At 41.5% G+C, this 16,997-nt stretch overlaps 1 protein-coding gene across 1 annotated transcript in view; it reads left to right on the forward strand.

The window, feature by feature from the left end:
• The window catches only part of AHR (aryl hydrocarbon receptor), an 82,679-nt gene that overhangs the window by 9,784 nt on the left and 55,898 nt on the right, over window positions 1-16,997 (forward strand). Inside the window, exon 2 of the mRNA XM_038767699.1 lies at window positions 11,847-12,034. Coding sequence (XP_038623627.1) covers window positions 11,847-12,034 — 188 coding nt within the window. The remainder of the gene's footprint in view (window positions 1-11,846; window positions 12,035-16,997) is intronic.

Below are 16,997 nucleotides of genomic sequence, written 5' to 3' on the forward strand. Positions count from 1 at the left end.
AGGAGATTGATGTAAATCCTTTCTAAATAAGAAAATATCTGACAAACATCAACCTGACGTGACACGAAGGAAAAGAAAACTTGCTGCTCTGAAGGCATTCCTCTTTGTATAGATGTAGAAAAAAGTATTTCTCGGATTATTACAGGATCCCTTAAAAGAGGATTTGTCATCTGCAGTTTTCCGCCCACCTCCAGGTAGTTTTTTCAGAAAAGCAATACAAGCAAGTGCCTTACAGTGTGAGCCAAGAGGCCCCTGAAATTCTTCTCCTCTGGCCATAGCACGATACTGATTTTTGTTGTTCTTTTGTGTGTTATCTGGCTCTCCTTTTTAGGCTGCTTCAGTGTTTTAGTGTTTGAAAACTCCTAGTGTGTCTTTCTCCAATCCCTTTTGCCCCATTCTACAAGTCTCAGATGAAGAACCCCTTGAGGGCCAGGGACTGTGTCTATTTCCCACTTGTGTTTTTCATTCCCGGTGCGTTTTACAGTGCCCTGCACAGAGTAAGCTTGTGATAAATACGATTATCATCACTATTATAGTCTGTATCTCTTTATATGCCAGTGCAAGCTAAAACTCAAATTACAGCTGTCACAGAAACCTTTACTAGGGAAGTAGTCCTCCAAATGGAAAAGCACTCTTCAATTTTATTCAAAAATAGTACTCAAAAAGTACTTAATAGGTGCATTATGCACTTTCAGTATTTGCTGACAACTCAGGACGCTGTAAGTAAATAGAAAGCTAAAAACTGTGCTAGAATCTTATCACCATTTTTGGTAATTGATCCCAGTTAAAATGCTGTTAAATCACACAGCTGCTAAGTAAATTGGCAATTCTTTTAATGAAGTTATGTACACTTTTGAAGCATCCACTGATACATGCATATGTGTACTATAACATTTTTCTTCCTTTTCCCTGGTTTTTTATTTCATAATCCTTTTGAAGCATATCAAGTTCTTCAACTTTGCATTAGCTACACTTGATAGAAATAACAAGGAATATGATTTTAAAGCAAATATGAATATTGAAATGTTTACTGTAATATTCCATAGTTGGTAAAGCACAGTTGAGCTGTGCAGTAGTAGAGTGTGATGCTTCCAGTTTGTGATTTTTTTTTCCAATATGTTCGTGAACATTTCCTCTGACATTTGCTATCATTTCTGTTCTGAGATGCGTGACTAAGGGAACGTGGCTAAATTTACAAACACAGGATCTTGTTTTACCCGATCGTCTTCAAACACTTTTGAATTTGAACTAATTGAATACATTTATAGATGGTGGTCCAGAAAGCATATTTTATCTAATTGTTTTCTCTGGCCTTTACAAACTTAATATCAGGTTGATAAAAAAAGAAGCGTTAGTAGAATGACTTGAGTGTGCAAAGGTTTTATAGAATTCTAAGCCATTTTAAACCAACAGTTTAATTTTGGAAAATACATGTAACTGAATTGTTAGAAAATTATTAGTAGCCTAGAAATGGAAGATCTGTATCATTCCCTTCAGCCAGGGAGAACCACGTGTGAATTTTATCCCAAGTGATCACAAGTAAACCTAAATAAGCCGATTACCCAACGAAAAGCAGAGCTACCTAAATGAGGGCTTGTTGTTGTTGTTTTTCTCATATTGAACTTAATGTCACATTTTTGCATGAACAGAGCCAATTTCACATTTAAATTATTTGAAGTGGCATTTCTAGAGTTGACTACTGCTTATGACTGATAATCCATATTGGTATTAGTTTGAATTTCAGATTAAAATTGATTATGGGTGATTAAAACTTTTCCAGAGAGAGTTTGGTTTTTTAAAATTTGACTGCAATACTTATTAAATGTGTAGTTTTTGCAAGTGACAAATCATAAAACAAGACACACGCCCTGTCCTCAAGGAACCTAAAATGTAATTGGGAAAAACAGAATAAACACAGACCAAAGCGAAGGTGGATGTGACAGAGGCAAAGAAAAAAAACAAGCAAAGATACACTCGGTTCTTCCGTAACATATGTTTTCAAAATGTGTTTTGGTAAATACGCTTTTTAGGGAATCAAGGAACCTCTCTGTGCCTGGGTATGGTGTCAGTCACAGTGAATGCTGTAACACCGGTTTTCCTAAACAGGTTTTACAAAGATGTGACCCCAGTGTTATAAGACAAGTTGGGGTAACACAACTGCAGCCTCAGAATTCACCATCCTTTGACTGTAGGCAGTCGGGGTGACCAGATTCAGGATTTTTAAAATCTGAGCTCGCCCCACGGCAGTAAGCGTTAGTCGAGTGCTGAAGGAGGAAGAGGGATGTAGTTTGACAGAGAGTGGGCTGAAAATCATGTCAAGAAGAAGACAGTATGTGCCCCGGAGCTCCCCGAGCAGGCGGGATCCTTTGTCTGGACTGTTGCATGGGATGATGCAGAGAAAGGTAGTAGAGAGAGCCGAGAGAAAAGAACAGTTGGTGGAACGCTTTTATGATGATGGTTTTTGGCAAGTGGAGCTTTTAGCCATTTCTGAAGTGATAAAAGTACATCAGTTTTTGTTTGCAAACACGTAGCTGCCTTCTGGAACTGTTCTATATGATTCTTATTAGCCCCGATGGCAGTTTGCAGAAATCCCGGTAATTCATCGAGGCTTATCAAGAAGAGTACGTTGGGCATCTCTAAGTGTTTCGGGAAAGCCCATCGGTTTCATGATTGCACTTCCCCCCTTCTAGACTGTGAGCCCACTGTTGTGTAGGGACTGTCTCTATATATTGCCAGCTTGTACTTCCCAAGCGCTTAGTGCAGTGCTCTGCACACAGTAAGCGATCAAATACAATTGATTGCACTGGGGCTTTAAGAAATATGGAGTAATCTTTCCATCAAATCTGGCATTGGCGGGGTTCTTTGAACACCGTTGAAGTAGTTCTGCCATCGTGAATATTCTCATTCTGCTATTGCTGTAGTACATATCTCCCTGAATGCAGTCTGACGGCTGTGTAGGGAAGAAGGCACATTGGGCGTATGTGTGGCATTGGATGTGGAATGTGTGTGAGCTACATTGTGTGTATCATTCATTTATTCATTCATTCAGTCAATCGTATTGAGCACTTACTGTGTGCAGAGCACTGGACTAAGCGCTTGGGAAGTTGGCAACATATAGAGACGATCCCTACACAACAGCGGGCTCACAGTCTAGAAGTGTGAGCGAGTGAGTGCTCTACTGAGAGGTCTGTCAGGACCACAGTCCTCACATTATAGGACAACTGTCTATTCAATTTGAAACACCGTGACTTAAGAGAATTGTTGGGAAATTAGGAATTGTTTGGAGTACAGCCACAAGAGTGACTGATTTAAAATAAATCCCTGAGGAAAACTGCATTTGGAATCATTTGGCCTTGGGAAGCCTAAAGATGGATTCGAAAATAATAATAATAATAATATTTAAGCTCTTATCATTTGTCAGGCACTGTACAAAGTGCTAGGTTCAATGCAAGTAATTTATTGTAAAGTTTTATGTATATGTATGGCAGAGACTCAAAAGACCAATATGCTCCATAATTTCTACTTCACACAGTATAGAGGTAATTACTCTCCTCTGCATATTAATCCTTCATTTCCCCTATTTAGCGATTGTCACCATACAGCATTGATAGGACTTGTGAAAATGGGTGACAAGAAGATGATGATGTGACATTATTTACTAAGCACTAACTGTGTGCTAAACTCTTAGGTAGGTACAACATTAGGAGCAGTGTGGCTCAGTGGAAAGAGCCCGGGCTTTGGAGTCAGAGGTCATGGGTTCAAATCCTGGCTCCACCAATTGTCAGCTGTGTGACTTGGGCAAGTCACTTAACTTCTCTATGCCTCAGTTACCTCATCTGTAAAATGGGGATTAAGTCCGTGAGCCCCACATGGGACAACCTAATCACCTTGTATCCCCCCAGCGCTTAGAACAGTGCTTTGCACATAGTAAGTGCTTAATAAATGCCATCATCATCATTAGCAAATCAAAGTCCCTGTCCTACTATGGTCTCATGGTCTAAAGGAAGAACGCTGCTTAATCCCCATTTTACAGGTGAGGAAACTGAGGCCCAGAGAATCTGAGTTACCCAAGGTCATACAGCAGCCTGGCCTAGTGGAAAGATTACGTGTCTGGATGTCAGGGGGACGTGGGTTCTAATCCCGGTCTCATAACTTGTCAGCTGCGTAAATTGATACAAGCGACAACTTCTCTGGGCCTCAGTTTTCTCATCCGTAAAAGGGTGATTAAATACCTATTCTCCGTCCCCCTTAGACTGGGCCACACGTGGGACAGAAACTGCTTCCTGCTTGATTACCTTGTATTTACCTCAGCACTTAGTTCAGTGCTGGGCATGTATCTCTTAAAAAATACCACAATTGTTGTTGTTGTTATCATTATCATTATTACACAAGTGACAGAACCAGGACTACAGGTCTGGTTTCTCGACAACTGGGCCCTTGCTCTTTGGTGCGGCAGCTGCATCTTAGAGAGCTAAAATGAAGCACATGCAGGCAAGAAGGGCAGAATAGATTATTCAAAGCCATAGTGAGCATTACCCCAAAATGAGATGACATATCTGCTGTTGGAGGACGGCAGTAGCAGGTTGCCCTGCCTGCTCATCAGAAATGGGGTGCAAGACTGAGATGCCCAGGGATGGATTCAAAACTAGTACCGGGCCCTGTAAAGAGCAAGCGGAATAACAAGATACATTGCTCAGCCTTGTCCTGAGGGTACTCAGAGAAATGGCTAAAATATAACAAAGGATTAAGGTTAAAATGCAGCAAAGCATTAAGTTGGGACTCACACTTTGTTTCAGTAGTACTAATCGGTTTACTCTGGGAGGCTGTGCGGACTCCGCCTTGCTGAAGATTTGCTTAAAAGTGGATCTCTACCCATTTGAAATTTGTTTGGAGACAGAGCAGCTTTTAACAGTAATAATAATAATAGCATTTATTAAGCTCTTACTATGCACAAAGCACTGTTCTAAGCACTGGGGAGGTTACAAGGTGATCGGGTTGTCCCACTGGGGGCTCACGGTCTTAATCCCTGTTTTACAGATGAGGGAACTGAGGCACCGAGAAGTTAAATTAAGCCACGCCATATATCTAACTTATTCCCTTCCCCGCAGCACCTGTATATGTGTATATATGTTTGTACGTATTCATTACTCTATTTATTTTACTTGTACATATCTATTCTATTTATTTTATTTTGTTGATATGTTTGGTTTTGTTCTCTGTCTCCCCCTTCTAGACTGTGAGCCCACTGTTGGGTAGGGACTGTCTCTATATGTTGCCAACTTGTACTTCCCAAGCACTTAGTACAGTGCTGTGCACACAGTAAGCGCTCAATAAATGCGATTGATTGATTAAGTGATTTGCCCAAAGTCACACAGCTGACAATCGGCGGAGCTGGGATTTGAACCCATGACCTCTGACTGCAAAGCCTGCGCTCTTTCCACTGGGCCACGCTGCTTTTAGACATAACTGGATGGTTTCCAGATCCCTAGGACATTTTCAGATTCTCAGGGATCGAAATGGTGGAGGGTGTACGGGCATGGCTGTGGCGGCTGGGCCTCTGGACGCTCCAAGCCAAAGAAGATAAGGTTTGGTTCCAGAAAAGACCGCAACCCTCCGGCGTTTTCCACTGCAGAGGTGAAACTTAGGGTTTTTCTGGAGCAGGCAGAAGCCACTCTAGTTGAGTTCAGCAAGTGTGCACTGGAATTCCCCGAACTGCTGGGGGGACCACAGGCCACCCCAGTGCTTCGGACAGTGCCTGGCACATAGTAAGCGCTGAAGAAATACCATCATCATCATCATTCATCGCATTACTTCCGCATCCCTGTTTCAGACCTGGATTGGCAACTGTTGCAAGACTGTGAGCCCACTGTTGGGTAGGGTCCGTCTCTATATGTTGCCAACTTGTACTTCCCAAGCGCTTAGTACAGTGCTGTGCACACAGTAAGCGCTCAGTAAATACAATTGATTGATTGATTGCAAGTATTTGCCTAGAAAGAGCACAGACTCTACTAAATATTGGTCCGTCTGTGCACCGTAAGCATAGGCAGCGAGATAATAATAATAATAATGATAATAATAATAATGATGATGGCATTTATTAAGCGCTTACTATGTGCAAAGCACTGTTCTAAGCGCTGGGGAGGTTACAAGGCGATCATCTTGTCCCATGTGGGGCTCACAGTCTTAATCCCCATTTTACAGATGAGGTAACTAAGGCACAGAGAAGTTAAGTGACTTGCCCAGAGTCCCACAGCTGACAACTGGTGGAGCTGGGATTTGAACCCGTGACCTCTGACTCCAAAGGCCATGCTTTTTCCATTGAGCCACGCTGCTTCCTTTGGGGAAGACTTTTCAGCTATTCCATAACAATGGAGCTAGATAATATTGGTGTCTTCTGTGGTTATGTATTCAATAGGAGTTAAATCTTCAGAACCTTTTTTTTTTCTGCTCTGTGATGTTTCCAAATCTGTTCAAAAAAAAAAAAAAAAAGCTATGTTGGTAGAAATAGAGAGCTTTCTACTGCTGGATCCATCCAACATAAATTCAAAATGAGGCAGAATGACCATGAAACTTGCTTGATTTTTTTTTTAACTGATCGAAAGCTTTGCCTTCTAAGTTATTATTAGTACCAATTTATATATAATAATTTTTAGAAGAAAATCTTGAGGGGTTATCTTCATTGTAAATAACTTTCTTGATTCTCTTACTGAACTCCTTGAATGAAGTAAAGCAACGACCATTAACTTTTGCAACAAATTTAACCTTTGTGGTCTTGAGTGAGACGACTCAGAATATCAGCATCAATAAAGATACATTCAGCAGGGTTTATCAACTTGAGTAATGTTTTTTTCAGCCCAGTTATTTTAAGGACCTATTTTCCTAAATGCACCTTCCAGAATGCCTTTCCTTAAAATATTATTTCTCTTTTTGCCAACACTCTATTTCTTCCTTTAATGTAGCTTCAATGATCAGTTCTTATCACTGCCTTTATTCATTATTGTAAAAGATGTCGTAGAGATCCGACATATGTACTTATATCTTCTCTGTCCTCCAGACTTGGAGCTATTGCTTCTGACAGTGAGATTCTACCCTTGTGTGTAGATTTGGTTAAATAGGCATATGTGTGATTTAATAATCTATTGTATATTAAGGTAGGATTTAGCTGCAATAAGGTGTTTGCTGCCTACGTGGCTGACAGTCGTTTTCAAGAATATCTCTTGGTATGCCGATGTTCTCAGAGCCTCTGGTCAAAGGGAGCAACTTCTCTCTTGTTCACTGTGTGCAGACTGTCTCTCTGCTGTTCTCTGTCAGTTCTTCTTCAGCAGTTGAGATGACACTCTGCTTAAGTATGTTTTAGAAACCTTTGCTCTGCCCTCCTTACTAGCATATGCCTCATTTCAACTTATTGTCCAGCAGCCCCCTGTGTCACCTGGTGTCTTGTTCCATTTTGTCCATCTAATGTACGCGATGAGCATTATTGTTGCGATGTGGGTGGATTGACTGCATTCCAAGACCTTGCTGCTGCTGTTCTTGCTTGCCATCCTGTATTCATTGCATTCATTCATTCAGTCATATTTATTGAGTGCTTACTGTGTGCAGAGCACTGTACTAAGCACTTGGGAAGTACAAGTTGGCAACATATAGAGACGGTCCCTACCCAACAACAGGCTCACAGTCTAGAAGGGAGAGACAGACAACAAAACAAAACATGTGGACAGGTGTCAAGTCATCAGAATGAATAGAAATAAAGCTAGATGCACATCATTAACAAAATAAATAGAAGAGTAAATATGTACAAGTAAAATAAATAGAGTAATAAATCTGTACAAACATATATGCAGGTGCTGTGGGGAGGGGAAGGAGGTAGGGCGGGGGGCATGGGGAGGAGGAGAGGAAAAAGGGGGCTCAGTGTGGGAAGGCCTCCTGGAGGAGGTGAGCTCTCAATAGGGCTTTGAAGGGAGGAAGAGAATTAGATTGGCGGATGTGCAGAGGGAGGGCATTCCAGGCCAGGGGAAGGACATGGGCCGAGGGTCGACGGCGGAACAGGCGAGAATAAGGCCCACTGAGGAGGTTAGCGGCAGAGGAGTGGAGGGTGCGGGCTGGGCTGTTGAAGGAGAGAAGGGAGGTGAGATAGGAGGGGGCAAGGTGAAGGACAGCCTTGAAGCCGAGAGTGAGGAGTTTTTACTTGATGCGTAGGTTGACCGGCAGCCACTGGAGATTTTTGAGGAGGGGGGGAGTAGCATGCCCAGAGTGTTTCTGCACAAAGATGATCCGGGCAGCAGCGTGAAGTATAGACTGAAATGGCTAGGACTTCTAGGTGGCAGTGATCTCACTTGCTTGAGAAGCTGGATGTGGCTTCTGTGGTCTAACTGGGGCACAAAGCCATTTAGAAAGTTGGACACCACATTTGGTGTCCACCAGCGCTTAAAACAGTGCTTTGCATATAGTAAGCGCTTAATAAATGCCATTATTATTATTTAGTAATAATAGTGGTGGCTAAGTCCTTATTAGGTGGCAGCCTACATACTGAGAGCAGAGCTAGGGACAAGATAATCAGGTATCTGTCACACATGGGACTCTCACTCTTAGCACGTTGTAACGCTCTTAAAGCTCAATCTTCTGCATTTTTGTCTATTTCTTTATGGTTCATGTTCTGCCTAGGTAGCATAATGTGGAAGAATTCATCTTTGGTTCACCAATGGTAAATCTTTGATGGTGGGTAGAAATTTCCTGATTCATGTTAGATCACAACCACACTCTTAGGCTTTTTTGTCAGTACATTAGTGCTGAACTGGGTCTGCAGTGCAGTTTGAAATCATCTGCACGTTGTCTAATTTATATGCCCCCGGAGCAGAGATGCCCACTCCAGATGAAGTATGGCATCTTCTTGCTTGGCATCGAAGAACAGATTGAATAAGACAAAAGGGTTACCATAGCAGAAGGAAGTTTCTGTAGCGCTCCTTCATCGGATAGATTCATTTCACTCAGTTTCACAGTGTAGACTCCGTACTTGACTAGTTGGTGAACAGTAAGAGCCAACCTCCTTTCCGGATGACTGTCATTGTTTAGTAGCATCTTGGTGTACCTGTGCCACAGTGATTTTCTTTGTATCTATTGGTTTTATAACCTCAGGGTTAAAATCCATCAAAAGCAGTTCTCTGCCAAACCTATTCAAAGCAAGTTGTGCAATTATAGACTCCTTTCCAATGAGGAGTGAATGGTGCATTTCTAACTAAGGAGGCTCAGCTATGTAGGGTGTTGTGAATGTTGCTGCTCTTTACCTCTTTAGCTCCAGGACCAACTAGTTGTCCAGGAGTTTGGATTTGGGTACAGCAGAGGACGTCCCACTTCAGTAGGACATGCACTTGATATGCATATTTCAATAGTGAAATATTAGAGAAGCAACATGGCTCAGTGGCAAGAACCCAGGCTTTGGAGTCAGAGGTCATGGGTTCAAATCCCAGCTCTGCCACTTGTCAGCTGTGTAACTTTGGGCAAGTCACTTCACTTCTCTGGGCCTCAGTTCCCTCAGCTGTAAAATGGGGATTAACCAATCAATCATATTTATTGAGCGCTTACTGTGTGCAGAGCACTGTACTAAGCGCTTGGGAAGTACAAGTTGACAACATACAGAGACAGTCCCTACCCAACAGTGGGCTCACAAAGACTGTGAGCCCCCAGTGGGCCAACCTCATCACCTTGTAACCTTCCCAGTGCTTAGAACAGTGCTTTACACATAGTAAGCACTTAAATGCTATCATTATTATTATTATTAATAGTGGTGATGCACTGAGCCATCTCCACCCTCATCCTGCCCCGATATGGCCAACATCACAGGTTGAAATGGGTTCTTATGGTTCTGGAACAGAATACAGTATGTTTTCCTATAATACGGAATTGTGTTCCGTGGCCTGACCTGACACGGTAGTGAAATAATAATAATAATAATAATGATGATAATTGTGGTATTTGTTAAGCGCTTACTACGTGCCAGGCACTGTACTAAGTGCTGAGGTGGATACAGGCAAATCGGGATGGAAATAGTCCCTGTCTCACCTGGGACTCCCAATCTCAATCCCCACTTTACAGATGAGGTAACTGAAGCATAGAGAAATTAAGCGACTTGCCAAAGGTCACACAGCAGACGTGGTGGAGTCGGGAGTAGAACCTAGGCTTTTCTGACTTCCAAACCCTGTTCTAACCACCAGGCCACATGGAAGCGGCCAGGTACTACCCCTCCTGGAAGGGGAATTTCAATGAACAACTTTCCTGTAGGTGAGACAGAAGCAACTCGAGGTGGCAACTGAAGTTATCTGTCCAAAGAGGCCCCCTAGTTACAAGGCCAACACACTCTGACAAGGTGGGGGAAGAATCTGGAAAGAAACAACTGCAGGGTTGAACCTGGAGAAGAAACTGCCCCGGCTTTGCAACTGGGACAGCTGGTCAAAGCTCCCTGATCAGGGACACCTTTCTGCGCCACACATGCACATTGACATACCCAAAGAAACACACCTTGACACTTTTACAAAAATTAAACGTCAGAGATGTAAACCAGTGCTTTCAGAAAACTACGCATGGGTGTGTGCACCTTTACACAGACACAGTCCATTTATAGAACGGGCACTCTTTGTTGTGCTAATCCCAGAAATCCTGCTCTGACTTGAGAATCGAAGGTAGATGAGAAACTCAGAATCAAATTGACCACGTCATCACTTTGTTCTCATGGTTTCGGGTGACTTTAAAATCTTGTGCCTTCAAGACTCCTGTTCCCTCCAATGGTTGAGAATATAGTAGGATGTGAGAGAAGCAGCGTGGCTCAGTGGAAGAGGTCATGGGTTCTAATCCTGGCTCCGCCACATCAGCTGTGTGACTTTGGGACAAGTCACTTAACTTGTCTGTGCCTCAGTTACCTCATCTGGAAAATGGGGATTAAGACTGTGAGCCCCATGTGGGACAACCTGATTACCTTGTATCTTCCCCTGCGCATAGAACAGTGCTTGGCCAACTTGTACTTCCCAAGCACTTAGTACAGTGCTCTGCACACAGTAAGCACTCAATAAATATGATTGATTGATTGGCACATAGTAAGCCCTTAACAAATACCAAAATTATTGTTATTTTTATGTGCCAGCACTAGTCTAAAAGGTTTTCTGAACTCAAGTGCTCAAAACAGTGCTGTGCATAGTTAGCTCAGTATCGTTGATGGATTGATTAGCTTGATTAGTTGATTTTAACCTACATATCTAATTGAATTTGAAAGAAAAATTAGCCAGGCTCAAATTTTAAATCTGGTGTTCTATGAGGGTGGTAAAGCTTTGTGCTTTGAGAGCACTTTTTTCCACTGACATCTCAAATTGCTATCTGGGTAGAGATCCGAAATTTGCAGAGATAAATCAGTGAGGTTTGTGGCAAGCAGCCCAATTTTACAGATGGAGAACCTGATACACGTGGAAGTTAAGTAATTTATCCAAGTCACAAAACAAGTCTGTGGTACAGACGGGGACTTTTAACTTCGGTCCATGATTCTAACCACTAGACCTTATTTCATCTCACTTCCTTGCTGCTTTTTTTCAATAATGTGAATGAATCCATTACATTAAAGCAGGCTGGAGTCAAAGCTCTTACCCAAGCGTCGTATATGGGAGGGGGGTGTTTACATTTATGGAGGGGGTTGAAGGAAACATCACTTTCACTAATTTATGTATCACTTCTGAAGCCTTAAATTATAATTAAAAAGAGGCCTGATTGAGGCATTCGTATAGTACTGCTGTTAAAATGCTTGTTCATTTTAATGAAAATCATTAATGGGAGTTTTTTTTTTTCTTTTCTGTCCCCCCGCCACCTAGGGTGAAGCCAACCCCATCTGAGGGAGCCAAATCCAATCCATCCAAGCGACATAGAGACCGCCTTAATACTGAGTTGGACCGCTTGGCTAGCCTGTTACCCTTTCCACAAGATGTTATCTCCAAATTGGACAAACTTTCAGTGCTTAGGCTCAGCGTCAGTTACCTGCGAGCAAAGAGCTTCTTTGATGGTAAGATGAGGATTTATCATTTCTTATCACTTATATAAAAAAAATATCCTATTGTTAATGAAAATCACCAGTAGTGGTAGCATTTCTTAAGCACCTGCTTGATGTGGTGCCTAGTATGAGGTTCTTGGAAAGTTCAGTACTTCAATATAATAGCAATAATGGTATTTTTAAGTGCCGAATATGTGCCAAGCCCTGTTGTAAATGCTGGGGTAGGAACAGGATAACCAGGTTGGACACAGTCCCTGTCCACCGTTTTACTGAAGAGGAATCTGAGGCACGGAGAAGTTAAGTGATTTGGCCATGTTCACACCTACGGAAAAGAGACAGAGCTGGGAGTAGAACCCAGCTCCTTGGTTTCCCAGGTCTGTTCTCTTTCCATTAGGCCACATAACTTTTCTATCATCAAGTGACATGCTCGCTGCCCACACTGATGGGGGAGACTAACATAAATGTATTTACAAAGCCGTCAAAATAAAGGGATTGGGCCGAAGCACTACAAAGGGTGTAAATAAGATTTAAAATCTGGAGTTGGCCGAGGTCATGAGTTGGCTCGGCGTGCTGGGCATTTATTTGGGGAATAGTTTATCAGGAGGTGGGATTTTAAGGGGGATCTGATTGAAGGGTGTTTGACGGGGGGAGGGAATGCATTCCTACCTCAGGGAACATGCGCGTGAGGTGGGGAGGCGGCGGGTGGATTGAGAGTGAGGAATAGCTAAAAGGTTGGCTTGGGAGGGAGCGAAGATGGTGAGTTAGAAAAAGAGCGGGTGAAGAGAATTGGTGGGGCCGGATGGTAGAGAGCCTGGAAGCCGATCGCGAGGAGTATTTGTTCTAGGCAAAGAAACTGTAGGAGCCAGTGGAAGGTTTTGAGGAGTGGTGTGGGCCCAGTGATGCTTCAGAAAGATGATCCATGCAGCAGAAATGTTGGGGAGTGGGGAGAGATTAGGAGGCCATTGAGGAAGAAGCAGCGTGGTCTAGTGGATAGATCATCGGTCTGAGAGTCAGAAGGACCTGATTTCTAGTCCTGGCTCTGCAGTTTATCAGCCATGTGACCTTGAGCAAGAGATTTCACTTCTCCGGGCCTCAATTACCTCTTCCATAAAATGGGGATTAAGATGCGGGACAGGGACTGTGCCCAACCTGATGAGCTTGTATCTGCCGCAGCACTTAGAACAGCGCCTGGAATATAGTACGTGCTTAACAAATATTATTTCTTTGAACAGTTCCCAGCACATGGTAAAGTGCCTAAAAATACTATTAAAAATAAATAGAAATAAAAAAGAAGCTAGTGCAGTAGTCTAGCCTGGACAAGACCAGAGCTTGAACCAGGGTGATGGTAGTTTGAGTTGGGCGGAAATACAGGAAAATTCAGTAGGATTGGGCGGTAGACTGAATGTGAGAGTTGACCGATAGCAGAGAATTAGGGATGACACCGGGGTTGTGGGCTTTGGCAATGCAGGAGGAGAGTGCTATTGCTGACTAAGATGGAAAAGTTACGGGGAGGTGTGGTTTTAGAGAAAGATGAGGAGCTCATTTTAGACATGTTTTGTTCCTTTCAAGCTGTTTGGATTATTAAAATCAAGGAATCTAGCCACATGTGAATAAAGTTTTAAGTTATCGATGTTCAGGAAAACTTTAGTAGCACAGCCAAACATATATTGGCTTTCGAAATCAATTTTCCAGTGTAATGCATCAAGCCAGATGTAGCCACTTAGTGAAATGCCATGAGCTTTTGAAAATTACGTATTTGGAAGTTGTGCTTTTCTTAATGAGTATTCCAGATTCTTGTCATCATCATTCCCATCAAATTTTTAAAGGCTTTGTGAAGATTTGTTCTTTCCCCCCGAGACTGCCTTGATAAAATTATTACTGGCTATGCCACAGAGTTTTCTTACAGATTTTCCATTAATTTATTTTCTCCCATGTGCTTTTTCTTAAATAATATATCCCTGGAATCCTCTAGCATTAACTTTGTTTCAGTTCCAGGAATGTGCCTAATGAAGAAACCTAAAATTAAATTTGGTGTTCATCCTGGGTAATTTAAAATTCTTGAAGTTGTAGCTAATGTTACTATTTTCAATTTTTCTATTCATTCAAGGATAACGATCATCTAATCTGATGAAAGAAAGCAGTCGTACTGATGCTTTCGAGTATAATCAAGGAATACAGTTTTTCAATGATAATTTTAATCTGTTTAGGAGTATTCATCACTCATTCATTCATTCAATCGTATTTATTGAGCGCTTACTGTGTGCAGAGCACTGTACTAAGCGCTTGGGAAGTACAAGTTGGCAACATATAGAGACGGTCCCTACCCAACAGTGGGCTCACGGTCTAGAACACTCATAAGACTGTAATAATCACTCCACACTCAAAGTTAATTTCAGTCTTTCTTCATGGTTCTTGGGTTTGTTTTAGATCATAAAGCCGAGAACAGAGGTTTTTTATATAAATTTTTTTGAAGCCCACATGTTAGTTTAAGAAATGTAAGGGCCACGTTGTATCAGCCACGTGTACTGTAAATTTTTTTTCCTGTCTCTTTTCTCCTTTAGATTGAAAGTGCGTTACTTCTTTGTCGTGTACTTTCGAACAACCTAGTTCAGCACATTGCAACGCTTAGAACAGTGCTTGGCACAAAGTAAACGCTTAACAAGTACCATAATTATTCATTATTATTATGAATATTATTAGAGAGGGTTTGATAAATACTACTACTGCTTTGGTATTTTCCTGGGATTGGTGTATTATTTGTATAACCTAACAGTTGCCGGCAAAGAGTCGACCCAGTCAGATTATTGGGGGAAGAACATAGGAGGCCTAGGGAAAAGCGAGTGGGAATGGGAAGTCGGGACCCCCCACCCCACCCCAAGAAGCTTTTCTATTTCGCTCTTGGCCTATGCACTACGGTGTCCCATTTTTGAGTCCCTTTAAAATAAATTATTTGCCCTAGTTTCTCCAAATGCCTTTTAAGGCGCTAACATGGCCTTCATGACCTGAAAACCTGCTAAATGCAGGCACAGAGTTGTGGAGCTTTCTCACCCTGGCTCCAATTAGTACGAACAGATTGAACTACTATCCTCCTACTAGGAAAACAGTGCACTGAAGGGAAGGGAAATTCTAAGAGAATAACAGGATGCAAACAGGGGGTGTGTGAATTCCTGCGGAAAGAAAAATATAAACGTGTAATCATATGATCTAGTTTTAAAGGAAACCAATGGTTTTGCTGTAACAATAGATATTTTTCAAAGAAAATACATCCATTTATTCCAAGTTTAAATAATCCAAACTCAGCGGGCCTAGTGAAGCTGCTGTTATCCTGAAAACTGGACTGCTGTAGTTCTTAAAAAGAACTTGGTTATAAATTAATTATGGAAAAGGGTCTATTCCTTGTCCTAGACTTCTGCATCCTGAACTGCCGGGACTGTTGTTGCTTTGAAAGGGTGTACTGATGGACTGTATTATGCCATTATGAAGACGTTAATACATAGTTCAGGCTTTAGACTCCTCCAAAATAAGTCAAAAGCAATTGAAATCTGTAGCTCACTCACGGGTACTCATTGAGTGTTTACGGTGTGCAGAGCAGCGGTTGGGAGGCTTGAACTTAAAGAGCTCCTCTAGTTTGCAAGCTCATTGTGGGCAGGGAAATGTCTGTTTATCGTTTTATAGTACTTTCCAAAGCGCTTAGTACAGTGCTCTGCACACAGCAAATGCTCAATAAGTACGGTTGAATGGATTGAATGAATAAGAAACATTAATGTTATAATGTGTCTAAGAAGAAAAGCTTAATGGTTTGATTTAACTTCAGTGGAGGGCATTAACAGTTTCCTTTTGCATTCTAAGGAGACTCCAGTCGTACTGACAGTCCCCCATGAATGCATATTGTGACTGAAAAGGCTAATCTAGTCCCGGGCACACGATGCACATGAAAAGACCATTGTTTTGTCTTGAAAATAGTAACATTAGCTACAACTTCAAGAATTTTAAATTACCCAGGATGAACACCAAATTTAAGTGTTGTCATCTCAGAATGCAATTTGTAGTGTTTCATCCAGCATATCCAGTATATTGTCCAAAAGTTGTATTCCTTTTTTGAGAGCATTTTAGTACTTCACCCATTTATATAAGACAAGTAATGTGATTGTTTTAACATTTAATTTTGGAACGTGAGCATTTTGGAAAGAGTTGACGTTCCAGGTGTAAGAAAACTGGCTGAGAACACTATATATCTAGATACCCTATCTTTTGTAACCATTGATGTTCATGTAATTTAATTCCATATCTAGAAAAAAAACAAATGCATGGTTTGTCAAGATAAATTTTTTTTTAACATATCTTAAGCAGCCTATGCTCTGGAGGTACATCTTTGCATTCATTTTTAGGATCCCGCATTAATTTATCAGTGGTATCTTTGGAGTGCTTATTATGTGCAGAATATTGCAACTCAGGTCTTGGGAGAGTTCAGTGCAACAGAATTGGTAGACACATTCCTTGCCCACAAGGAGCTTACAGTCTAGCGTGAAATACAACATAACTAGACAGTGCTACCATTCTTCATGAATAATTCTCTTCACTTGTTTTCTTCTGCTATTTGCCTGTGGCACGGCATCAATTATAGGGTTAAAGAAATGCTCTAAGCATTTTGTAGAACAGCTTTATGCTGTTGGGATACTTCACCTGTATACATGTATATACCTGTATATATGTTTGTACATATTTATTACTCTATTTCTTTATTTTACTTGTACATATCTATTCTATTTATTTTGTTAATATGTTTGGTTTTGTTCTTTGTCTCCCCCTTCTAGACTGTGAGCCCACTGTTGGGTAGGGACCATCTCTATATGTTGCCAACTTGTACTTCCCAAGTGCTTAGTACAGTGCTCTGCACACAGTAAGCATTCAATAAATACGATTGATTGATTCATTGATTCATTCTATTCAATAAATCAATAATATTTATTGAGTG

This window comes from Tachyglossus aculeatus, chromosome 2 (assembly GCF_015852505.1).
Source record: "Tachyglossus aculeatus isolate mTacAcu1 chromosome 2, mTacAcu1.pri, whole genome shotgun sequence".
Lineage (NCBI taxonomy): Eukaryota > Metazoa > Chordata > Mammalia > Monotremata > Tachyglossidae > Tachyglossus > Tachyglossus aculeatus.